Source organism: Salvelinus fontinalis, chromosome 5 (assembly GCF_029448725.1).
Source record: "Salvelinus fontinalis isolate EN_2023a chromosome 5, ASM2944872v1, whole genome shotgun sequence".
NCBI classification, from domain to species: Eukaryota; Metazoa; Chordata; class Actinopteri; order Salmoniformes; family Salmonidae; genus Salvelinus; species Salvelinus fontinalis.
In genome coordinates, this window is record NC_074669.1 from 66,854,709 (window position 1) to 66,882,426 (window position 27,718).

Below are 27,718 nucleotides of genomic sequence, written 5' to 3' on the forward strand. Positions count from 1 at the left end.
CAGAAGCTAGCCGAAAGCTAGCCAGAAGCTAATCTGTAGCTGCCCAGAAGTTAGCCGGTTTGCTGGCTAGCGTTGGTGTTTCAGCTGCCCACGTTTTGTGGTCATCAGCTATTCCTTTAGCTCGATAATCTACCGGCACTTTTGTGCAACGCGACTCGGACCGGAGCATACCGGGCCTTTTTTTTCTCTCAGTTTCCCCGGATTTCAGCCGCAGGCTCTGGACATTTGCACCTTGATTTCGCAGCTAGCTAGCTGCAAACCGTGTGACTATTGGCTTACGTCGATCCCGGAGCAAACTTAAATCATTCCGGAGCTAGCCAGCTGAGGAGTTCCATCAGCCATTCCTGGGCTACAGTCACCTATCCGGACCCGTTTTTTTTTTTTGCTGCAGATACGGAGCCCCACCGGGCCTTCACGACTGACTGCCGACGTTATCTGCCCGAGGGGGTTATCCAACTGGCACCTCCGTCGCGACGTTACCTGAACGCTCATCTGGGGCCCGCTAATCGTTAGCTGTCTTATCGGCTGCTATCTGAATAAGTATATCGGACAATTATTATTATTTATTTTTTTCTTGGGTCACTATATCTATTTTGCCAATTGGATTGATCCCCTCTACCACACGGAACCCCACTAATCTACCGACGGAAACGCACGAGGTGACTAAAAATAGACCTCCATCCTATGCTATGCTATCTTGCTACCGATAGCCAGCTACCCGGCCAGCTGTCTGGATCGCCGTGACCCCAACCAACCTCTACTCACTGGACCCTTATGATCACTCGATTAAGCATGCCTCTCCTTAATGTAAATATGCTTTGTCCATTGCTGTTCTGGTTAGTGTTTATTGGCTTATTTCACTGTAGAGCCTCTAGCCCTGCTCACTATACCATATCCAACCTTTCAGTTCCACCACCCACATATGCGATGACATCACCTGGTTTCAATGATGTTTCTAGAGACAATATCTCTCTCATCATCACTCAATACCTAGGTTTACCTCCACTGTATTCACATCCTACCATACCTTTGTCTGTACATTATTCCTTGAAGCTATTTTATCGCCCCCAGAAACGTCCTTTTACTCTCTGTTCTAGACGTTCTAGACGACCAATTCTCATAGCTTTTAGCCGTACCCTTATCCTACTCCTCCTCTGTTCCTCTGGTGATGTAGAGGTGAATCCAGGCCCTGCAGTACCTAGCTCCACTCCTATTCCCCAGGCGCTCTCTTTTGATGACTTCTGTAACCGTAATAGCCTTGGTTTCTTGCATGTTAACATTAGAAGCCTCCTCCCTAAGTTTGTTTTGTTCACTGCTTTAGCACACTCTGCCAACCCGGATGTTTTAGCCGTGTCTGAATCCTGGCTTAGAAAGACCACCAAAAATTCTGACATTTTCATCCCCAACTACAAGATTTTCAGACAAGATAGAACGGCCAAAGTGGGCGGTGTTGCAATCTACTGCAAAGATTGCCTGCAGAGTTCTGTTTTACTATCCAGGTCTCTTCCCAAACAATTTGAACTTCTACTTTTAAAAATCCACCTCTCTAAAAACAAGTCTCCCACCGTTGCCGCCTGCTATAGACCACCATCTGCCCCCAGCTGTGCTCTGGACACCATATGTGAACTGATTGCCCCCCATCTATCTTCAGAGCTCGTGCTGCTAGGCGACCTAAATTTGAACATGCTTAACACCACAGCCATCCTACAATCTGAGCTTGATACCCTCAATCTCACACAAATTATCAATGAACCTACCAGGTACCACCCCAATTCCGTAAACACGGGTACCCTCATAGATATCATCCTAACCAACTTGCCCTCCAAATTCACCTCTGCTGTTTTCAACCAAGATCTCAGCGATCATTGCCTCATTGCCTGCATCCGTAATGGGTCTGTGGTCAAACGACCTCCACTCATCACTGTCGCTCCCTGAAACGCTCCCTGAAACACTTCAGCGAGCAGGCCTTTCTAATCGACCTGGCCGAGGTATCCTGGAAGGATATTGATCTCATCCCGTCAGTAGAGGATGCCTGGATTTTTTTTTTTAAATGCCTTCCTCACCATCTTGAATAAGCATGCCCCATTCAAGAAATTTAGAACCAGGAACAGATATAGCCCTTGGTTCTCTCCTGACCTGACTGCCCTTAACCAACAGAAAAACATCCTATGGCGTTCTGCATTAGCATCGAACAGCCCCCGTGATATGCAACTTTTCAGGGAAGCTAGAAACCAATATACACAGGCAGTTAGAAAAGCCAAGGCTAGCTTTTTCAAGCAGAAATTTGCTTCCTGCAACACAAATTCAAAAAAGTTCTGGGACACTGTAAAGTCCATGGAGAATAAGAACACCTCCTCCCAGCTTCCAACTGCACTGAAGATAGGAAACACTGTCACCACCGACAAATCCACTATAATTGAGAATTTCAATAAGCATTTTTCTACGGCTGGCCATGCTTTCCACCTGGCTACCCCTACCCCGGTCAACAGCACTCGCCCAAGCCTTCCCCATTTCTCTTTCTCCCAAATACAGTCAGCTGATGTTCTGAAAGAGCTGCAAAATCTGGACCCTTACAAATAAGCCGGGCTAGATAATCTGGACCCTTTTTTTCTAAAACTATCTGCTGAAATTGTTGCCACCCCTATTACTAGCCTTTTCAACCTCTCCTTCGTGTCGTCTGAGATTCCCAAAGATTGGAAAGCAGCTGCGGTTATCCCCCTCTTCAAAGGCCGGGGACACACTTGACCCTAACAGCTACAGACCTATATCTATCCTACCCTGCCTTTCTAAGGTCTTCGAAAGCCAAGTCAACAAACAGATTACCGACCATTTCGAATCCCACCATACCTTCTCCGCTATGCAATCTGGTTTCAGAGCTGGTCATGGGTGCACCTCAGCCACGCTCAAGGTCATAAACGATATCTTAACCGCCATCGATAGGAAACAATACTGTGCAGCCGTATTCATTGACCTGGCCAAGGCTTTTGACTCTGTCAATCACCACATCCTCATCGGCAGACTCGACAGCCTTGGTTTCTCTAATGATTGCCTTGCCTGGTTCACCAACTACTTCTCTGATCGAGTTCAGTGTGTCAAATTGGAGGGTCTGTTGTCCGGGCCTCTGGCAGTCTCTATGGGGGTGCCACAGGGTTCAATTCTTGGACCGACTCTCTTCTCTGTATACATCAATGATGTCGCTCTTGCTGCTGGTGATTCTCTGATCCACCTCTACGCAGACGACACTATTCTGTATACTTCTGGCCCTTCTTTTGACACTGTGTTAACAACCCTCCAGGCGAGCTTCAATGCCATACAACTCTCCTTCCGTGGCTTCCAATTGCTCTTAAATACAAGTAAAACTAAATGCATGCTCTTCAACCGATCGCTGCCTGCACCTGCCCGCCTGTACAACATCACTACTCTGGACGGCTCTGACTTAGAATATGTGGACAACTACAAATACCTAGGTGTCTGGTTAGACTGTAAACTCTCCTTCCAGACTCACATCAAACATCTCCAATCCAAAGTTAAATCTAGAATTGGCTTCCTATTCCGCAACAAAGCATCCTTCACTCATGCTGCCAAACATTCCCTTGTAAAACTGACCATCCTACCAATCCTCGACTTCGGTGATGTCATTTACAAAATAGCCTCCAAAACCCTACTCAATAAATTGGATGCAGTCTATCACAGTGCCATCTGTTTTGTCACCAAAGCCCCATATACTACCCACCACTGCGACCTGTACACTCTCGTTGGCTGGCCCTCGCTTCATACTCGTCGCCAAACCCACTGGCTCCAGGTCATCTACAAGACCCTGCTAGGTAAAGTCCAAGTCCCCCCTTATCTCAGCTCGCTGGTCACCATAGCAGCACCTACCTGTAGCACGCGCTCCAGCAGGTATATCTCTCTGGTCACCCCCAAAACCAATTCTTCCTTTGGCCGCCTCTCCTTCCAGTTCTCTGCTGCCAATGACTGGAACGAACTACAAAAATCTCTGAAACTGGAAACACTTATCTCCCTCACTAGCTTTAAGCACCAGCTGTCAGAGCAGCTCATAGATTACTGCACCTGTACATAGCCCATCTATAATTTTGCCCAAACAACTACCTCTTTACCTACTGTATTTATTTTGCTCCTTTGCACCCCATTATTTCTATCTCTACTTTACACTTTCTTCCACTGCAAACCAACCATTCCAGTGTTTTTTATTTTTTACTTGCTATATTGTATTTACTTCGCCACCATGGCCTTTTTATATTTTTATTTATTTATATATATATTTTGTTTGCCTTCACCTCCCTTATCTCACCTCACTTGCTCACATTGTATATTGACTTATTTTTCACTGTATTATTGACTGTATGTTTGTTTTACTCCATGTGTAACTATGTGTTGTTGTATGTGTCGAACTGCTTTGCTTTATCTTGGCCAGGTCGCAATTGTAAATGAGAACGTGTTCTCAATTTGCCTACCTGGTTAAATAAAGGTGAAATAAATAAATAATAAAATAAATTAGCGTCTGTCTGTCAACCAATAGCCTACTATGCTGTGTTATTAGCTAGAGCTAGACAGTCCCAGTACACTACATCCTGAATGGCCACGAAGATGTGTGTCTGAAATGCACCTTTAAGTTCAGTTGGAGCTGAAACGACGGACAGATATCTCGAATGAGGATAATGGCAGTATTCAGCTAAATTAGCTGTTTTGCTCACCAAAGGTGTAACAAAGTGAAACTGTTGATCTCAAAGCTACAGTTCCGGGAGAGTAGTGGGTGAAACCATTCACCTCAGGAAAAGGGGTGATGTAAATAACGTTTCCTTTCATTATGTGTTACTGAATTCATAAAAATATTTGCTGCCATTGTAGTAAGGTCGGTAATACGAGAGGTCTTCGGACTTACCATTTTTGTATTATTTTCTTTGAAAGTACAACTAGTGGGTTTTGAGTGCTTCTCCCCTATTTGGGAAGTTGGTCTGCCCGCTCCTCAGTCTGAGAGATATTCTGAGAGCAGGTTCGAGTCCTCTTCCTCTGTACATAAAAACTGTTTAAAACTGTATAACACAATAGTGTTTTTGGAAAACTGGTTCATATATCCTAAAGTCAATAGTGAATGTGGCTATGTGTATATTTATTTTGCCGTTCATGAATTGAAGACCTATTTCAGCCAGTTAACCAGGTTTTTGCTGTTTTAGCTAGCCGTGTTAATGACGAGCTAACTAGCACCGTTGGTCACTGCACTACAATGTCACGCCAGCTATTGTCAGCAGGTGATTTACTAGCAGGTGACTTATTGAAATATTAAGTGAATGTTTATTTTCTTACTACCTTTAAAGGTTTATATAAAAGGGTTGTTCTTGTGCTCTGTATTTATGGATTAATATCACTTCACATTGAGGGTATGTATCAATAACGTTACTGTTGCTCCTATCTAACAGATATCTTGTGTCCTACCTAACCATGTATCACTACTGTTGCTCCTATCTAACAGATATATTGTGTCCTACCTAACCATGTATCACTACTGTTGCTCCTATCTAACAGATATCTTGGGTCCTACCTAACCATGTATCACTACTGCTGCTCCTATCTAACAGATATATTGTGTCCTACCTAACCATGTATCACTACTGTTGCTCCTATCTAACAGATATCTTGTGTCCTACCTAACCATGTATCACTACTGCTGCTCCTATCTAACAGATATATTGTGTCCTACCTAACCATGTATCACTACTGTTGCTCCTATCTAACAGATATCTTGTGTCCTACCTAACCATGTATCACTACTGTTGCTCCTATCTAACAGATATCTTGTGTCCTACCTAACCATGTATCACTACTGCTGCTCCTATCTAACAGATATATTGTGTCCTACCTAACCATGTATCACTACTGTTGCTACTATCTAACAGATATCTTGTGTCCTACCTAACCGGTGAACGTGTGGCTGTGACCGTCCTGTCAGTGCCTGTCATCACTGTTTGATTTATTTTACTGCAGATAAAAACTGAGTCAACCTGAAGTGTGGGTGTCCGTGTGCCTTTCTTCTGGGGGGCTATGTGAAGTTGGTTACACCAGGTGCCCGTGCTACAGAAACACTGCTAATCCAACAATAGTGCTAGGTGCCTGTACTATATAAACACTGCTAATCCAACCATAGTGTTAGGTGCCTGTACTATAGAAACACTGCTAATCCAACAATAGTGCTAGGTGCCTGTACTACAGAAACACTGCTAATCCAACAATAGTGCTAGGTGCCTGTACTACAGAAACACTGCTAATCCAACAATAGTGTTAGGTGCCTGTACTATAGAAACACTGCTAATCCAACAATAGTGTTAGGTGCCTGTACTACAGAAACACTGCTAATCCAACAATAGTGCTAGGTGCCTGTACTACAGAAACACTGCTAATCCAACAATAGTGTTAGGTGCCTGTACTATAGAAACACTGCTAATCCAACAATAGTGCTAGGTGCCTGTACTATATAAACACTGCTAATCCAACAATAGCGCTAGGTGCCTGTACTATATAAACACTGCTAATCCAACAATAGTGCTAGGTGCCTGTACTATATAAACACTGCTAATCCAACAATAGTGCTAGGTACCTGTACTATATAAACACTGCTAATCCAACAATAGTGCTAGGTGCCTGTACTACAGAAACACTGCTAATTCAACAATAATGCTAGGTGCCTGTACTACAGAAACACTGCTAATTCAACAATAGTGCTAGGTGCCTGTACTACAGAATCACTGCTAATCCAACTATAGTGCTAGGTGCCTGTACACTTGAATTAAAGGGGACCTACTCTCAAAAATCAAAATTCTTTAGATTTTTCTCAAACCTCAATTGTGGTCTCCTGATGTGATTTAAGTATTGTTATGGACTTAGAATATACAATTTTATTGTTTTCCTTTTTAAAAAAGTCAGACTTTGAGAACAAAAAAATGAGAGAAATTTTGAAACCTTTCTGACTCAGTTTCTCTCTTTCAATAATAGTTCTACTATTATCCTACTGAACAGTACAGCTTGTTTTGGTCTACTATTATCCTACTGAAACAGTACAGCTTTGGTTGGTCTACTATTAACCTACTGAACAGCACAGCTTGGGTTGGTCTACTATTATCCTACTGAACAGTACAGCTTGGGTTGGTCTACTATTATCCTACTGAACAGTTCAGCTTGGGTTGGTCTACTATTATCCTACTGAACAGTACAGCTTGGGTTGGTCTACTATTATCCTACTGAACAGTACAGCTTGGGTTGGTCTACTATTATCCTACTGAACAGTACAGCTTGGGTTGGTCTACTATTATCCTACTGAACAGTACAGCTTGGGTTGGTCTACTATTATCCTACTGATCAGTACAGCTTGGGTTGGTCTACTATTATCCTACTGATCAGTACAGCTTGGGTTGGTCTACTCTTATCCTACTGAACAGTACAGCTTGGGTTGGTCTACTATTATCCTACTGAACAGTACAGCTTGGGTTGGTCTACTATTATCCTACTGAACAGTACAGCTTGGGTTGGTCTACTATTATCCTACTGAACAGTACAGCTTGGGTTGGTCTACTATTATCCTACTGAACAGTACAGCTTGGGTTGGTCTACTATTATCCTACTGAACAGTACAGCTTGGGTTGGTCTACTATTATCCTACTGAACAGTACAGCTTGGGTTGGCCTGACTGTGAAAGACCAATATGGGATTCATCATTTTAGGTCATTCAGAGTGTATATCACTGTTTCTCATGCTTTTCACACAGGGTGCCTTTCCTTCTCTGGGCCGTTTGGAAAATGTTTTACTAAATTAGAGTACTGTGTACCCACTTCTCCAGGCAGCACTACACCACTGACCTACACAACAGCTTTCAACATACCAGTATTTAGTTTGGAAACTTTCATTAGAAATGCTGGTCTAAATAACACAATATCAAAATATGTAAAATTATCCATTTATTTGTTTCTAAAGTGGTTGAAATGCTGAACTACAGTGCTAAAATAATATTGCTATTGAGAAAGGCTGCCGTCGTATTAGTTATGAGCCCCTAACCAACAATGCAGTTTAAAAAAATATGGATAAGAATAAGAAATGAAAGTAACAAGTAATTAAAGAGCAGCAGTAAAATAACAATAGCAAGACTATATACAGGTGGGTACCTGGCTCTCAAGAGAAGACAGGCTATGTGCACACAGCCCACAAAATGAGGTGGAAACGGAGATGCACTTCCTAACCTCCTGCCAAATGTATGACCAGTTAATTCATACTGTATGTTGTAGTCTGTCCAAGAGGGGAATCACACAGATTGATCTCAGTTAATTCATACTGTATGTTGTAGTCTGTCCAAGAGGGGAATCACACAGACTGATCTCATTTAATTCATACTGTATGTTGTAGTCTATCCAAGAGGGGAATCACACAGACTGATCTCAGTTAATTCATACTGTATGTTGTAGTCTGTCCAAGAGGGGAATCACACAAGACTGACAGCCTGTAATTTTATTAAAAGCATTCAGTTGATTACATGGCAGTTTAGAGAGAAACATCATAACAATAATCTACTCAATAATCAATATCATAACATGTATAATCAATAACATCATTATCTATATACTACTAACAACATCATAACAATAATCTACATCATAATCAATATCATAACATTTATAATCAATAACATCATTATCTATATACTACTAACAACATCATCACAATAATCGACATCATAATCAATAATCAATATAAGAACATTTAAGAACATTTATAATCAATAACATCATTATCTATATACTACTAACAACATCATAACAATAATCTACATCATAATGAACATCATAACATTTATAATCAATAACATCATTATCTATATACTACTAACACCATCATAACAATAATCTACATCATAATGAACATCATAACATTTATAATCAATAACATCATGAGGGATAAAGACATAAAGACAAAAACATTCTGGAACTCAAAACAGACGAAATGTAGCTACTAAAAAATAAAACCCCATGTTACCCAAACCCCATGTTACCCAAAACCCCAATGTTACCCAAAACCCCATGTTACCCAGAACCCCATGTTACCCCAAACCCCCTGTTACCCAAAACCCCCTGTTACTCAACCCCATGCTACCCCAAACCCCATGTTACCCAAACCCCATGTTACCTCAAACCCCATGTTATCCAAACCCCATGTTACCTCGAACCCCATGTTACTAAAACCCCATGTTACCCAAACCCCATGTTACCAAAACCCCATGTTACCCAGAACCCCATGTTACCCAAACCCCATGTTATCATAACCCCATGTTACCCAGAACCCCATGTTACTAAAACCCCATGTTTCTCTGGTGGTAAAAACCAAACTAAAAGGAATAATGGTGGTTGCAGTCACTCCTTTTAGATTTCTTCCAAGGTTCTAGAAAGATAAACTAATTCTGAACTTGTTAAAATTAGAACCACTTCAGGTTTGTCACCACATTTTAAACACCAGTCCACTGCTGACCATCGATTTAAAACACAAAACTGACCTAAGATCAGCATGTAGGGTCAGCTTCATTCTACTCCTACTCCGTCCCCTGGGCTGCGCTCTCCTCTCCCGGTCCAGCTTCAGCTCTGGAGCTCAGAGAGACCATCTCCATGGCATTGACATCAAGATCCATGCTGCTCACCCTGTTCACTCTCTTCTGCCTCCTGGTGGGCTAGAGAGACACAGCATCAACAGTCAGACATTTACTCTCTAGTATCTCCATTCTCTCTCCCTCCCTCTCCTCCTCCCCCTCTCCCTCTAGTTTAAATGACTTGTAACGTCTGAGTAAATGTCTTTACCTTGTAGTACAGGTAGGAGGTGGTGATGGCTGTCAGTAGGAGCAGCAGCACTACAACGTGTCTGATGATGAAGGCTGGCAGAGGAGAGGCTGCAAACAGAAACACATTTGATGAGGGGACTGATCATCATCACATAGATCTGTGGGAAATCTGTCAATGACAAAGTTATAAGTCTGGTTCATGTTCAGTTACCTGTGATGCTGAGGGAGAGGAGCTCGCTCTCAGAGGAGAAGTTATGAGAGAAAACATAATTGTCATAAACACATCTGTAGGTCCCTTGGTGGGAGTCATCTGCAGCAGGGAAGAGGAAGGCAGCAGAGTGATTGACAGCTGGCTGGGTCTGGGTTCTGTTGGAGCCGGTGAACGTGAGGAGGAAGGAGCCTCCTGGGTACTGTGGCTGAGTGGAGCAGGTGATGGTGAAGCTGTAGCCCCTGAACATCTCGGGCCCCTGGTGGCCCCTGGAGACCCCTCCCATTGAGTCAGTCAGGGAGATATCAGGCTGGACCAGGAGATCTGTAACAATAAAAGAGAAGAAGAAAAACCTCTTCAACTAGTTTCCTATAGATATGACAATAACATCAGCATGTAACAGTGCCAGCCACCCTCCCTCACAGGGCAACATGAGTAGTGGGCCTACAGTCACTGAGACAACATATGTTGATATCAGGCTTAAGCAGGACATCTGGAACAAGAGGAGAGAAAAAGAAAACGTAGCTCCTCAACTACTTTCCTCATTTAGATATGACAATAACATGACATGTGACAGTGGTAGTGAGTAGAGACGTTCACTGAGATAACACTCAAATACAAAAGCATTCTGGGATATTTAAGTTGTATTTGATTCCTACTTGACTGAGTGATCTATTTTGCAAAGCAGACTGACAAGCTAAACAGTCATCATGAGAGGTGCAGAGAAAGTTGTATGAATGAAGGAAATCAGTTGAATATAATGATAATATGTCCAGGAAGGAGATATAATACATGGACAAAAGTATGTGGAACTCAGCAGTGAGTTTTACAACAGAGGATTATTTTTACGCTCTACGTGGTTCAATACCCGGCGGTCCGTTCTGTCAGCTTGTGTTGTCGACCACTTCACGGCTGAGCCGTTGTTGCTCCTAGACGTGCCACGTTGAAAGTCACTGATATCGTCAGTGAGAACATTTTACTGACTGTGCTTGTCTATGGAGATTGCATGGCTGTGTGCTTGATTTTATACACCTGTCAGCAACAGGTGTGGCTGAAGCCGAATCCACTAAAGTCCACTTATTTTTGGCCACATAGTGTGTATTGTTATTACCTGAGCAGATCACTGTGAATCCAGGAGAGATATTATATCTTCTTCTACACTCCCTCAGTGAAGACTCAGACCCAGAACAGTAAACTCTAAACCATCTAGTGGTGTTTCCAGGAAGTACTGAAACAGTGAAACCACAACCCAGCTGTCTACACACTACTGCAGCTACATCCTTCACGTCAGAGAGAGTTCCCACAGTCCTCCACTCTCCCTGGTCGTACCACTCCACTCCACCAGCACAGCGACTGCCTCCTCCCACCAGCCTCACATCATCAGGCTCTGACAAAAGAAAAGAGAGAGACAGTAATCTTACTATTTTCTCACTAAAACACACCTATATTGTCTCTCATATTCTTCACTCCAGGTGAGAAACAATGTTGATTGAGTGATAAACTGTTTCTTACCTGAGCAGGTGAGTCCAACAGCATTACCCGGTAGGCAGGTGTTGTGTTTTCTGTCTGAGGTGTCACAGTCCAGGAGAAGGGACTCTTTGCCTTTACACTGGAACTCTTTATCCCAGGTCTGACCCTCACCTCCTCCATAGAGCCCCCCCTGTAGAGCTGCAGGAGCCCCACAGCCAAGCTCCCCACAGACTACCTCTGCATCCTGCCGGTCAAAGTCAGCTTCACACACTGAGGCCCAGGACTGATTGGACTTCACCTCCACTCTCCCAGAGCAGAGACCAGCTCCATCCACAAGCCGCACAGACTCTGGAGAAAAAGAGTTGGTTGAACATTCAATCAGTTTTGTTGATGACACTGTCAAGGACTAAACACAAATATGTTGGATAAAAGACTGTAGTTTGCTTTGTTTGATACTGTAAGAGGTAGAAATGGGTTCTTAGTCACTCAGGATCGGGTTGGGAATAATGCAGGCAGGAGACAGGAATAAGTTCACTTCACTTTATAGAAAATAAACAGCTGGACATCCATCAGGCAGCTTCACTTCAGTACCATCTGAACTACAATGATCTGCCCATGAACATCTCCCATAAACCAATATGACAAACACAAATATAATGTTTAAATACATCTGACATCTCTCCCTCTATTTAAATGAAATAAAAACACATAAAACATGATACATGGTAATATTGTATAATGTACAAATAAATCTCTCAATATTACCAGTCTCTTACCTGAACAGGTCACATGATGATAATATCCACCATCACAGTAACCAGGTTCTTCTATGATGTCACACTGTCTAATAGAAGACTCATTTCCATCACAACTTAGTCTGACTCCTCTTCTTCCCTCTTCAATCATACGTTCTCTAGATTCAGCTACAGGATTCCCACAGTTCAGCTCTCTACACACAACCTTAGTCTCTATACTCATGCTCCACCACCCAGTACATAGACCCAACCACTCTCCTCTGTAGAAGACTTCCACTGTCCCAGAACAGGAAGTGGTCCCATTCACCAGTCTGACTGAGAGTTCAGCTGTAAACAGCAGAGAGGAAAACACAGTGGTGAGGACACATGATGACAGTGATTCTGTTATTCTAACAGGAGTAATGTTTTGTGGTTGACAAGTATTAGTAGTTACATAAAACACTACTTGTTATTTGGGTTTAGAATGGTTTGTATGGACACATGAATTTCTCCATGTGGGATAATAAAGTTGACTAATATTGAACTGCTATAATCACTGTAGATTTATACCTTACCTACCTGGTGGACTGACGCTTTGAGCCTGGAGATCTGAGAAGAAAGAAAGAGACAGAGAGATAGAGAGAAACAAAGGAGAAAGGGAGGAGTCAGAGGAAGAGAGAGACAGAGGAGAAAGGGAGGAGTCAGAGGAAGAGAGAGAAACAGAGGTTAAATGAACATCAACATGACCTTTCATGATGTGATGGGAAGACAGGCTTATCGTTGGTATGGTGCAACAACACCCATGTGTACATACACTATATATACAAAAGTATGTGGACACCCTTCAAATTAGTGGACTCTATTTCAGCCACACCCCTTCCTGACAGATGTATAAAATCAAGCACTCAGCCATGCAATCTCCATAGACAAACATTGTCAGTAGAATGGTCTTAATGAAGAGCTCAGTGACTTTCAACATCGCAACATCATATGATACCACCTTTCCAAGTCAGATGGTCAAATTTCATAATCCACCAACTCCTCTCCTCTCCTCTCCTCTCCACCTCTCATATTCCTCTCCTCCCCCTCTCTTCTCTTTCCCCCTCCTCTTCTCTTCTCTTCTCCCCCTCTCTTCTATACCCTCCTCTCCCCCCTCTACTCTTCTCCCACTCTCCTCTTCTCCCCCTCCTCTCTTCTCCTCTTCTCTTCTCCTCTTTCCCCCCTCTTCTCCCCATCTCTTCTCCTCTTCTCCCCCTCTATTCTCCTCTTCTCCTCTTCTCCCCCTCTCTTCTCCTCTTTCCCCCATCTCTTCTCCTCTTTCCCCCATCTCTTCTCCCCCATCTTCTCCTCTCCTCTCTCCCTTCTCTACACTCCTCCCCCTCTCCCAGCTCCCCCTCTCTTCCCCTCCCCCCTCTCCTCTTCTCCCCCTCTCCTCTTCTCTTCTCCCCCTCTCTTCTCCACCTCTACCCTTCTTCTCCTCATCTCTTCTCCTCTTTCCCCCCTCTCTTCTCCTCTCCTCTCCTCTTCTCCCCATCTTCTCTTCTCCCCTCTCCCTTCTCTTCCTCACCTCTTTCTAATCTTCTCCCCCCTTCTCCCCTCTCCTCTTCTGCACCTCTCCTCTTCTCCCCCATCTCATCTAGTCTTCTCTTCTCTCCCTCTCATCTTCTCCAACCCTCAACTCTCCTCTTCTCCCCTTCCGCCCCTCTCTCTTTTGACACTCTGTTCACCTCTTCTCCCCCTCTCATTCTCCCTCCACTCCTCTCTCCCCCCCTCTACTCTTCTCCCCCTCTCCTCTCATCCCCCTCTCTTCTCCTCTTCTCCACCTCTACCCTTCTTCTCCCCATCTCTTCTCCTCTTTCCCCCTCTCTTCTCTTCTCTTCTCCCGCTCTCTTCTCCACCTCTACCCTTCTTCTCCTCATCTCTTCTCCTCTTTCCTCCCTCTCCTCTCCTCTTCTCTCTTCCCCAGTCTCCCCCATCATCTCCTCCCTCATCTCCTCTTCTCCCTCTCTTCTTTTCTCCCCTCCCCTCTTCTCCCCCATCTTCTAATCTTCTCCCCATCTCATCTACTCTTCTCCCCCTCCCCCCTCCCCGCTCTCCTATTCTCCCCCCTCTCTACCCCCCCCCTCTCTTCTCCTCTTTTGCCCCTCTTCTCCCCCACTCATCTTTTCCAACCCTCTCCTATCCTCCCCTTCCCCATTTCTGCCCCTCTCTTCCCCCTCTCATTCTCCCTCCACTCCTCTCCCCTTCTCCCCCTGTCCACTCCTCTCCTCCTCTCACTTCTCCTCTCCCCTCTCTACCCCCTCTCTTCTCATTTTCTCCCTCTTCTACCCCCTCTCCTCCACCTCTACCCTTCTCTCCCTCTCTTCTCCTCTTCTCCACCTCTCTTCCCTCCCCCCTCTACTATTCTCCTCCTCTCCCCCTCTCTTCTCCTCTTCTCCCCCATCTCTTCTCCTCTTCCCCCCTCCTCATCTCCTCTTCTCACCCTCTTGTCTTTACCCCCCCTCTCAACAGTCCAATCAGATGTGTCTCACCTCAACATGGATCTAGTCCAATCAGACGTGTCTCACATCAACATGGATCTATTCCAATCAGACGTGTCTCACATCAACATGGATCTAGTCCAATCAGACGTGTCTCACCTCAACATGTATCTAGTCCAATCAGACGTGTCTCACCTCAACATGGATCTAGTCCAATCAGACGTGTCTCACCTCAAAATGGATCTAGTCCAATCAGACGTGTCTCACCTCAACATGGATCTAGTCCAATCAGACATGTCTCACCTCAACATGGATCTAATCCAATCAGACGTGTCTCACCTCAACATGGATCTAGTCCAATCAGACATGTCTCACCTCAACATGGATCTAGTCCAATCAGACGTGTCTCACCTCAACATGGATCTAGTCCAACCAGACATGTCTCACCTCAACATGGATCTAATCCAATCAGACGTGTTCACACTGATATTGATCTAATAGGCAACAGTGACTTTTTTAATGCAACAGAATAAACACTAAAAAACACATTACATTTCAATACAACTTTCATTACAACAGAATATCTTGGAAAGACAGACCTCAACTACAGTATATATGAAGGGATTATTGGCATTGTTACATTATATAGGCTACAGTAAGTTATATTCTTCCATTTTAAATAACAGGCTCTCCCACCATCTAGAATCATCAGGTCTGCTTGCAGATGAACAGAATGTCTTGGAAAGACAGACCTTTAGACCTCATAGGCCTGTCCAATACATTGTTGATTTTTATTATTTATACTTTCATTACAAGTTGGGATTTAAATTGATGTACACACCATGATGTCTCTGTGAAAATGTATTATATATATTTATTATAAAACAATTTAGAAAACGTCACTCAGATCCTGTTAAAATGTATATAGAGGTATTAGTCTCATGCTACAGTATATAAATGATATTGTTCCATTTTAAACAGCCTAACAGGCTCTCCCACCATCTCTAATGATCAGGTCTGCTTGATGATGAACTAAATGTAGACCACAGCATGATTATTATATGACTACCACATCTCTGTACCCCACACACACAATCCATGTTTGATGCTCTTTTCATTTACAATTTAACCCTTAGCCTACCGCTTCTGCGGCCGTGTGGAAATCTGTAACATCCGATCAGTTTGGCCTTTAAACTGTGGAAAGATGAGACTCAGGAACACGATGATGTTCTCCGTTCTGCTCTACGACCCCATAAGCATCGTCTGAAGTCGTACAGTCCATCTGACAACTTCTGTCTGTAGTGTCAGAACCGTTTGGACTACACACTAACATGACCCCACTATGGAAAGGTGAGTCTCTCAGGAACACATACAGGTTGTATTGATCTAGGACACACTAACATGACCCCACTATGGAAAGGTGAGTCTCTCAGGAACACGTACAGGTTGTATTGATCTAGGACACACTAACATGACCCCACTATGGAAAGGTGAGTCTCTCAGGAACACATACAGGTTGTATTGATCTAGGACACACTAACATGACCCCACTATGGAAAGGTGAGTCTCTCAGGAACACATACAGGTTGTATTGATCTAGGACACACTAACATGACCCCACTATGGAAAGGTGAGTCTCTCAGGAACACATACAGGTTGGTTTGATCTAGGACACACTAACATGACCCCACTATGGAAAGGTGAGTCTCTCAGGAACACATACAGGTTGGTTTGATCTAGGACACACTAACATGACCCCACTATGGAAAGGTGAGTCTCTCAGGAACACATACAGGTTGGTTTGATCTAGGACACACTAACATGACCCCACTATGGAAAGGTGAGTCTCTCAGGAACACGTACAGGTTGGTTTGATCTAGGACACACTAACATGACCCCACTTTGGAAAGGTGAGTCTCTCAGGAACTCATACAGGTTGTATTGATCTAGGACACACTAACATGACCCCACTATGGAAAGGTGAGTCTCTCAGGAACACGTACAGGTTGGTTTGATCTAGGACACACCATCATGACCCCACTATGGAAAGGTGAGTCTCTCAGGAACACGTACAGGTTGGTTTGATATAGGACGCCCACAAGCTTTACAAGACTCGTCTGAAGGTCTCCTGGTACCAGTTTAACACATTTATGGAAGTATATATGGAGATAGTTTAGTTCCAAACAATAAGGGGTGAAATACATGTAAAATATTAATACGAGTTTCCTGATCTTTTTCCCACAAAATATAAAAATCCCAAAACTATTTGGCCCTAAACAGACATTACATGGTGACAGACTGTCTGATTGAAAACTGAGGAAAAAATGTACAATATACAAATGAAGTGAGCCTTGCTATTGAGAAAGGATTGAAACAGGCAGAGAGAAGACTGGCTATGTGCCCCTCCACTAGGGCCCTCTCAGTCAGCTGGTGTGTGTAGGAGAGTGTGAGCTGTGTGTACAATAAGTAGAAGACTGGCTATGTGCCCACTGCCACAAAATGAGGTGGAAACTGAGCTGTACTTTCTAACCTCCTGCCAAATGTACAACGATATAAGAGACACATATTTCCCTCAGATTACAAGGACCCCAAAATAATTTGAAAACAAATATAATATTGACAAGCTCCTGTATCTGTCAGGTGAAATACCACAGTGTGCGATCATGTCAGCAGAATGTATGACCTGTTGTGATGAGAACAGGGTAAACAGTGGAGAACAAACACCACAGTAAATAAAACCTAGGACTAGATTTATCACTTTAGTTCATTTCCATTGACATTTGTACTTCTACTTATTGTACACACAGCTCACGCTCTCCTACACACACCAGCTGACTGAGAGGGGCCTAGTGGAGACAGCTGGTTGAGAGGGCCCTAGTGGAGACAGGTGGCTGAGAGGGCCCTAGTGGAGACAGCTGGTTGAGAGGGCCCTAGTGGAGCCGGCTGGCTGAGAGGGCCCTAGTGGAGACAGGTGGCTGAGAGGGCACCAGTGGAGACAGGTGGCTGAGAGGGCCCTAGTGGAGACAGGTGGCTGAGAGGGCACTAGTGGAGACAGGTGGCTGAGAGGGCACTAGTGTAACCAGCTGGTTGAGAGGGCACTAGTGTAGCCAGCTGGTTGAGATGGCACTAGTGTAGCCAGCTGGTTGAGAGGGCCATAGTGGAGCCAGCTGGTTGATAGGGCCATAGTGGAGCCAGCTGGTTGAGAGGGCCCCAGTGTAGCCAGCTGGTTGAGAGTGCCATAGTGTAGCCATCCTGTTGAGATGGCCCTAGTGGAACCAGCTGGTTGAGAGGGCCATAGTGGAACCAGCTGGTTGAGAGGGCCCTAGTGTAGCCAGCTGGTTGAGAGGGCCCTCGTGGTACCGGGGTACCGGTGCAGAGTCAATGTGCGGGTCACCGGTGTCAAGGTTATTGAGGTAATATGTACATGTAGGTAGAGTTATTAAAGTGACTATACATAGATAATAACAGAGAGTAGCAGCAGCGTAGGCGAAGGGGGGGGGACAATGCAAATAGTCTGGGTAGCCATTTGATTAGATGTTCAGGAGTCTTATGGCTTGGGTGTAGAAGATGTCTAGAAGCCTCTTGGACCTAGACTTGGTGCTCCGGTACCGCTTGCCGTGCGGTAGAAGAGAAAACAGTCTATGACTAGGGTGGCTGGAGTCTTTGACCATTTTTATGGCCTTCCTCTGACACCGCCTGGTATAGAGGTCCTGGATGGCAGGAAGCTTGACCCAGTGATGTACAGGGCCGTACGCACTACCCTCTATAGCGTCATGCAGTCAGAGGTCGATCAGTTGCCATACCAGGCAGTGATGCAACCCGTCAGGATGCTCTCGATGGTGCAGCTGTAGAACCTTTTGAGGATCTGAGGACCCATGCCAAATCTTTTCAGTCTCCTTTTGTCGTGCCTTCTTCACGACTGTCTTGGTGTGTTTGGACCATGTTAGGATGTTGGTGATGTGGACACCAAGGAAGTTGAAGCTCTCAACCTGCTCCACTACAGCCCCGTTGATGAGAATGGGGGCGTGCTCGGTCCTCCTTTTCCTGTAGTCCACAATCATCTCCTTTGTCTTGATCACGTTGAGGGAGAGATTGTTGTCCTGGCACCACACGGCCAGGTCTCTGACCTCCTCCCTATAGGCTGTCGCACTGTTGTCAGTGATCAGGCCTACCACTGTTGTGTCATCGGCAAACTTAATGGTGTTGGAGTCATGCCTCGGCGTGCAGTCATGAGTGAACAGGGAGTACAGGAGGGGACTGAGCACACAGTGTTGAGGATCAGCGTGGCGGATGTGTTGTTACCTAACCTTACCCCCTGGTGGCGGCCCGTCAGGAAGTCCAGGATCCAGTTGCAGAGGGAGGTGTTTAGTCCCAGGGTCCTTAGCTTAGTGATGAGCTTTGAGGGCACTATGGTGTTGAACGCTGAGCTGTAGTCAATGAATAGCATTCTCACATAGGTGTTCCTTTTGTCCAGGTGGGAAAGGACAGTGTGGAGTTCAATAGAGATTACATCATCTGTGGATCTGTTGGGACGGTATGGAAATTGGAGTGGGTCTAGGGTTTCTGGGATAATGGTGTTGATGTGAGCCATGACCAGCCTTTCAAAGCACTTCATGGCTACAGACGTGAGTGCTACGGGTCGGTATTAATTTAGGCAGGTTACGTTATTGTTCTTAGGAACAGGGCCTATTGTGGTCTGATTGAAACATGTGGTGGATCTAATTTAATACATTTGCTTTCGTCTGTTTTTAAAAATAATTTATATCAAAGGTCAGGGTCAAGCTGAGTCGGACCAAGAGTGGAAGAGTGGAAAAGGTTACTGGTTGTGATGACATCACTGGTGATCTGTTCATCTTTTAATTCAGGAAGATGGACAAGCAACACTGATGGAGTGAGAGGTGGAAATGCATTATACCAGAGGTAGGTAGACTACAGGTAGGGATTAGGATGCAGACAGAGCAACACTGATGGAGTGAGAGGTGGAAATGCATTATACCAGAGGTAGGTAGACTACAGGTAGGGATTAGGATGCAGACAGAGCAACACTGATGGAGTGAGAGGTGGAAATGCATTATACCAGAGGTAGGTAGACTACAGGTAGGGATTAGGATGCAGACAGAGGATGATGATGTAGTCCTATTGTTTTATTTAACTAGGCAAGTCAGTTAAGAACAAATTCATATTTACATTGACGGACTAGGAACAGTGGGTTAACTACCTTATTCATGGGCAGAACAACAGATTTTTACCTTGTCAGCTCAGGGATTCGATCTAGCAACCTAGTCCCCTCCTCTCTCTCTCCTCTGCCTTCCCCACCCCCTCTTTCCTCTCTCTCGTTCTCTCTCTCTTCCTGACATGTAGCATCAGGCCTGTTGAGCTTGACTCAGGTCACAGACCTCTGGCGTCAACACTCCCCCCTTCTCCTGCTCTAACATAAGACCAATATTAAACAGATACATAAAATATACTCTCATTCATTTACATAGAGACAGATACAATCTGTTATGTTCTGTTAATTACTGATGTCCCCTTTAAGAATGGAGCACCCTTGGTCATGCGCAGTGTTGTTCGATGTTATTCTGGCTCTAACTGATTCCAGTAAAATGTGAAGCTCCAGTTCCATTTATTGTATTCAGAGTCTTTCTTATTAGATAAATAAGTAATAAGAGCTAAGACACTACAATGGCGACGAGGATGATTACCTGCAGTGTGCATCACGAATGCAGATGGAACTCGTAGGAAGAGAGGAAGATTTTGACCCTGTAGCACAACAGCTAGCAAGCAGTGACGACGAGGGGAGAGCTAACGAGAACGAGGCGGCAGATCAAAGACCCGTGGAGCCTGAGGTAAAGAGAATGGCTAGCATCGGGAAAATAGATGTGTTTGATGACACGCAAGAAAACTGGGCAACTTACATTGAACGACTGGAACAGTACTTCATTGCAAACGACATTGCTGATAACAAGAGAGTACCAGCGTTGTTGAGTTTAATTGGCCCCAAAACGTACAGTTTGCTAAGAGATCTGACTGCCCCTCTGAAGCCCTCAAATAAAACATTCACAGAGATTGTGGAGATATTGCAAAATCACCTATCACCTAAACCACTCCTCATCGCGGAACATTTTCGTTTCCACAAGAGAGATCAGAATGAGGGGGAGGGTGTTAGTACATATGTAGCAGAGTTGAAGAAACTGTCTGAACATTGCCAGTAGGAGAGAACCTAAATGACACATTAAGGGATAGATTTGTTTGTGGACTGAAACATGAACACATTCAAAAACGTTTGCTCACAGAATCAGATCTCACGTTTGCAAAGGCTGTTGAAATTGCTGTGACTATGGAAATCGCGACGAAAGATGCATTTGAGTTGCAAAGTAAAAGAAATACTGACCTATCACAAGCTTCCCTGCACAAGTTTTCGCGCAGCCGACAGCGCCCCCGTGTGGCCGATAAATGCAACAGGTGTGACAGAGATGGTCACAGAGCAGAGGACTGCCGTTTCAAAGACGAAATTTGTCACAAATGCAGTAGAAGGGGGCACATTCAAAGAGCATGCAGAGCAAAATTCAGTCACAACAGGAAAACTGAGAAAATGAAAGGGTCTGTGAATGCACTAGCAGAGAACAGTGGCAGTGATTCAGATGAACGAGTAATTGGTACAATGGAGTTAAACACAGTGACTTCTCCCAGCAGTAGCATAATATGGGTGACACCAGATATCGAAGGCAAACCCCTCAAAATGGAGCTGGACACAGGATCTGCAGTGTCTATAATTTCCACTACTGTCTACAATGAGCACTTCAAGGCTATCAAGCTGAAGAACACAAATGTGTTGCTGAAGACCTACTCAGGAGAGAGATTGAGCCCAATGGGGGTGTTGCAGGTCAGAGTGAGGTATGGGGAGCAAACACAGCAGTTACAGCTGTATGTGGTGCCTGGAACTGGCCCCCCATTATTTGGCAGGGAATGGCTTTCAAAAATAAAGCTGAACAGGTGTGATTTGAAAATGCTCCACACGTTCCAGTCCAAAGAGAAAGACACAGACCAAACACTGGAACACTTGCTGAAGAAATACAGCACAGTTTTCAGTGATCAGATGGGAACAGTAAAAGGCTTCACAGCAAAACTTGTACTGAGAGATGACGCAACCCCAAAATTCTGCAAAGCCAGATCTGTTCCATACTCCCTGAGACCAAAGGTGGAAGCGGAAATCGATCGCTTGCAGGATACAGGGATCCTGACGAAAGTGGACAGAAGCGAATGGGCCACACCCATAGTTCCTATTGTGAAGAAAGACGGGTCTGTTAGAATGTGTGGGGACTTCAAGGTAACTGTGAATTCAATGTTGCATGTGGACCTATACCCCTTGCCACGTCTGGAGGACATCTTTGCTGCACTAGCTGGTGGGAAACACTTCAGTAAAATCGATCTGAAACAGGCTTACCTGCAGCTACCGGTTGAAGAGAGCTCCAAACAGTACCTGACAATAAACACACACAAAGGTCTATACAGGTATAACCGCCTGGTTTTTGGCATTGCATCGGCCCCAGCCATTTGGCAACGAACTATTGACCAGATTTTGCAAGGAATCCCAGGAACCCAGTGTATCCTGGATGACATGATCATAACAGGACGCACCGACAAAGAACACCTGGCTAACCTGGAAGAGGTCCTGAAAAGACTGAAAGAATATGGTCTACAGGCAAACTTACAGAAGTGTGAGTTCTTCAAAGACAAGATTGTCTTCTGTGGACATGAAATTGACCGCAATGGATTGCACAAAACACAGGACAAAATCGAGGCAGTGGTACAGGCACCACGACCACAAAATATCACAGAAGTGAGATCTTTTGCGGGACTGATCAATTACTACAGAAGATTCCTCCCAAACCTTTCAGCAGTACTCCAGCCTCTAAATCAGCTCCTGGAAAAGAATAGGACATGGCGGTGGACAGAACAGTGTGAAAATGCATTTCTGGAGGCAAAACGGCTCATCACATCTGAACAGGTCCTGATGCATTACGACCCTGAACTGCCAGTGAAGTTGGCTTGTGATGCGTCCCCTTATGGCTTAGGGGCCGTCCTTTCACACACACTGAAAGATGGGTCAGAGAGGCCAATTGCATTTGCATCACGAACATTGAATGATGCAGAGAAAAACTACTCACAAATCGACAAAGAAGCACTGGCGCTAGTGTGGGGCGTCAAGAAATTCCATGCATACCTATATGGCAAGCGTTTCACACTGGTTACGGATCACCAGCCGTTGCTTTCCATTTTCAGTCCAAAGAAAGGCATTCCGGCAATGACAGCAGCCAGGTTACAGCGATACGCCTTGTTCCTCGCCAGTCATATGTATGACATTGAGTTTAAGCCGTCGTCCCTCCACACAAATGCAGATGGATTATCCAGACTGCCGTGTAGAAGAGAAAGACAAAGGAGTGTGGATGCAGTGGACATTTTCCATACCGCTCAGCTCGAGGCACTACCGGTCACAAGCACAGTGATCAAACAGGAGACAAGGAAAGATGTGACCTTGTCAAAAGTGTACACCTACACCATGTCAGGATGGCCAGCTACTGGCAGAAAGGAGCTGACTCCGTATTTCCAGCGGAGAAACGAAATTACAACGTACCAAGGATGTTTGATGTGGGGAATGAGAGTCATGATACCCCAGAAATGCCAACATCAGGTTTTGCAGCAACTACATGAAGGTCATGTTGGAATTGTCAAAATGAAGCTGCTCGCAAGGAGCCACTTCTGGTGGCCAGGTCTGGATCAACAGATAGAAAATATGGCAAAGAACTGTAGCGGATGTTTGGAAACCCTTCACATGCCTGCTCCTGTTCCAGTCCACCCTTGGGAATGGCCCACAGAGCCATGGCAGAGAATTCATGTGGACTACGCTGGTCCCTTTGAAAAGCACATGTTTCTGGTTATAGTTGATGCCCATTCCAAATGGCCAGAGGTGTTTTGCACTGACTCCTCCACCTCAGCTCAGACGATAGAGTGTCTCAGAACAACGTTTGCACGCTTCGGATTGCCGCTGCAGCTAGTAAGTGACAACGCGCAAGCTTTTGTAAGTGACGAGTTTACAAGATTCATGTCAGTAAATGGAATCAAACACTCAACCTCAGCTCCGTACCACCCTGCCACCAATGGGCTGGCAGAACGCTTTGTGCAAACCCTAAAGCAAGGACTCCGGGCAGCAAAACGAGATGAAGGGACTTTGCAAACAAAACTGGCCAAGTTCCTGCTCTCCTACCGAAACACCCCACATGCCACGACAAATGAAAGCCCAGCCGCACTGATGTTCGGGAGGCCTCTCCGCACACGGCTGGACCTCATGAAGCCTAACAGGCGTAATGAAGTGCTGAACAAACAAGCCAAGATGCTCTCCGGTGGCCGGGAGCGCCATCTCCAAACAGGACAGGAAGTGATGGTGCGAGACTACAGAAGAGGAGGGAAATGGACAAGAGGGACCGTACATACACAAACGGGACCCAGAACTTACCAGGTTCAAGTGAGCCCAGACATAATGTGGCGGCGTCACATTAACCAAATGCATTCCACGGAAAACAGCACAACAATCGAGAAAGAACAGGCACAGAGAGTTCCTGAGAATGACACACAGGGAACTGTAGAGGACGGTGGAGCAGTAAAGAGACCCCAGGCTGAAAGAAGGGAACGTGTTGATGAAGGTGCTGCTATAGCAGAAGCTATAAGGGAGCAAGCACACACTGAGGATGTTCAGGAGCCTCCAGACAATCCTAGGCGCTACCCAGAACGAAGGCACCGTCCACCAGACAGACTGGACTTATAAACAAACAAACAAAAACTAACTGTTCAAGTTCAAATTAAAAGATGCAAAATAACTACAACAAGTTCTGGGAAGTGTTTCAGTTGTGGTTTGGTAAAAGTAACTCTGATTGTATAAGAGAGGGAATGTTATGTTCTGTTAATTACTGATGTCCCCTTTAAGAATGGAGCGCCCTTGGTCATGCGCAGTGTTGTTCGATGTTATTCTGGCTCTAACTGATTCCAGTAAAATGTGAAGCTCCAGTTCCATTTATTGTATTCAGAGTCTTTCTTATTAGATAAATAAGTAATAAGAGCTAAGACACTACACAATCAATCATTGACACACTGAATATACAACAGTCAGATGCATGACACCATCACAACTTAACTGACATTAGTGCCTGTCCCCAGATGGACAGTTAGGCTACAGTAAAGTACATTTACAGGTGATCACATCATTGTCCTGCTTTGAGACACATTTTTACTGTCTGCTTCCAGTTGCATGTTATTTTACTAGCCCTGCAAATGGTAATATATCTTACAATATCAAAACATATCTCAGTAACTGTCACAAGTGTATATCAATATAACAGCCTCCTACCTGTGCTCCACAACAGGGTCATCAGTACCACTGCAGGTATCATATCTGTCTCTAACTGGGGCTCCACTGACATATACAGTCTACTGTCATGTAGAGAGGACTGAAGAATGGAAAATACTGCGAGGCTATATGACTTGTCTCTCATTACTTCCTTATTTCAATGGTGTGAAAACCTTTTCTCAGATCAGTGGTTGAACTCAGCTAAGTAGAGGAAACTGATCTGTCTGAAAAACCCCACAGGAAACTGCTGACAGAGCAGCAAAGTTACACATACAGTTGAAGTTGGAAGTTTACATACACTTAGGTTGAAGTCATTAAAACACATTTTTCAACCTCTCCACACATTTCTTGTTAACAAACTACAGTTTTGGCAAGTAGGTAAGGACATCTACTTTGTGCATGACACTGGTAATATTTCCAACAATTGTTTACAGACAGATTATTTCACTTACAATTCATTGTATCACAGTTCCAGTGGGTCAGAAGATTACATACACTAAGTTGACTGTGCATTTAAACAGCTTGGGAAATTCCAGAAAATGATGTTATGGCTTTAGAAGCTTCTGATAGGCTAATTGACATCATTTGAGTCAATTGGAGGTGTACCTGTGGATGTATTTCAAGGCCTACCTTCAAACGCAGTGCTTCTTTGCTTGACATCACGGGAAAATCAAAAGAAATCAGCCAAGTCCTCAGAAAATAAAATGTAGACCTCCACAAGTCTGGTTCATCCTTGGGAGCAATTTCCAAACGCCTGAAGGTACCACGTTCATCTGTACAAACAATAGTACGCAAGTATAAACACCATGGGACCACGCAGCCGTCATACCGCTCAGGTAGGAGACGCATTTTGTCTCCTAGAGATGAACGTACTTTGGTGCGAAAAGTGAAAATCAATCCCAGAACAGCAGCAAATGACCTTGTGAAGATGCTGGAGGAAACAGGTACAAAAGTATCTATATCCACAGTAAAATGAGTCCTATATCGACATAACCTGAAAGGCCGTTCAGCAAGGAAGAAGCCACTGCTCCAAAACCGCCATTAAAAAGCCAGACAGTTTGCAACTGCACATGGGGACAAAGATCGTACTTTTTGGAGAAATGTCCTCTGGTCTGATGAAACAAAACTAGAACTGTTTGGCCATAATGACCATCGTGATGTTTGGAGGAAAAGGGGGAGGCTTGCAAGCCGAAGAACACCATCCCAACCGTGAAACACGGGGTTGGCAGCATCATATTGTGGGGGTGCTTTGCTGCAGGAGGGACTGTTGCATTTCACAAAATAGATGGCATCATGAGGGGGGAAAATTATGTGGATATATTTTTTATTTATTCAACTAGGTAAGTCAGTTAAGAACAAATTCTTATTTTCAGTGACGGCCTAGGAACAGTGGGTTAACTGCCTTGTTCAGGAGCAGAACAACAGATGTGTACCTTGTCAGCTCAGGGATTTGAACTTGCAATCTTTCGATTACTAGTCCAACGCTCTAACCACTAGGCTCCCGCTAGCGGAACCCCTGTCCTACACAGGTTTTAAACAATTTAAAGGCAATGCTACCAAATACTAATTGAATGTATGTAAACTTCTGACCCACTGGGAATGTGATGAAATAAATAAAATATGAAATAAATCACTCTCCTATTATTCTGACATTTCACATTCTTAAAATAAAGTGGTTATATGTCAGGAATTGTGAAAAACTGAGTTTAAATGTATTTGGCTAAGGTGTATGTAAACTTCAGACTTCAACTGTAGTGTGTGCTATAATATCAGCTCTAACTTTCTACTGCTTGAGTTCACCTCTTATAGAATATTGGCTTAATGTTCCAGCACCTCAATATAAACAGTACCAGCACCCAAAATGAGTACTGATGAGGTCTCATGTTAGAGCAGGAGAAGGGGGGATGTGGTGTAGAAGCTAGAGGTCTATTACCCAAGTCAACTCAACAGGCCTGATGCTATATGTCAGGGTCAGGCTGGGCTGGGCCAAGAGAGGAACAGGTTACTGGTTATGATGACATCACTGGTGAGAAGTCAGTGATAAAAATGATATTCAGTTGGTTTAAATGTTTGTCTCTCTCTCCCTCCTCCCCTGTCTCCTTCTACCAACCCAGTCTGCCTGTGAGTAAGAACTTTCTTGCTCTCGCTCCTCCTCCAGTTGCTCTCTTCCTCCCGCCTCCCCCCTCTTTGACAGATATGATGCTGCATGTCAGGTTCATTGTTGGGGTCAGGCTTGGGGTCAGGTTGGGGTCATTGTTGGGGTCAGGGTTGGGGTTGGGGTCAGGTCAGCCTACAGCTGTGTCTGTAAACAACGACCCTATATGGAAGTAAATGACTACAAACTACATTCAAGTCTTGAGTTTATTCAAGTAGAATAAGAAAAGAACAAAACAACATCAAGGTGTATCTGTTAGAAATCATCAGAACATCACATCAACTCACAAGAATCACAGTAGAATAGAAATTAACACTTGGTAGACTATATAACTTAAACATCCATGGTGGTGACATTAACACTTGGTAGACTAAATAACTTAAACATCCATGGTGGTGACATTAACACTTGGTAGACTAAATAACTTAAACATCCATGGT

The 27,718-nt window shown here is 44.4% G+C and overlaps 1 protein-coding gene and 1 pseudogene across 1 annotated transcript; both read right to left on the minus strand.

The window, feature by feature from the left end:
• Positions 1 to 9,338: 9,338 nt before the first annotated feature.
• On the minus strand, positions 9,339 to 20,436 carry LOC129856179 (scavenger receptor cysteine-rich type 1 protein M130-like). Its single transcript, XM_055924280.1, has 6 exons — positions 20,424 to 20,436; positions 11,550 to 11,855; positions 11,149 to 11,424; positions 10,041 to 10,139; positions 9,849 to 9,937; positions 9,339 to 9,721 (listed from the first exon to the last, which is right to left on the minus strand). Exons 1-6 carry the CDS (start codon positions 20,434 to 20,436, stop codon positions 9,587 to 9,589), a joined length of 918 nt encoding a protein of 305 aa, XP_055780255.1. The 3' UTR covers positions 9,339 to 9,586.
• The window catches only part of LOC129856064 (mitochondrial import receptor subunit TOM5 homolog), a 64,154-nt pseudogene continuing 48,937 nt past the window's right edge, over positions 12,502 to 27,718 (minus strand).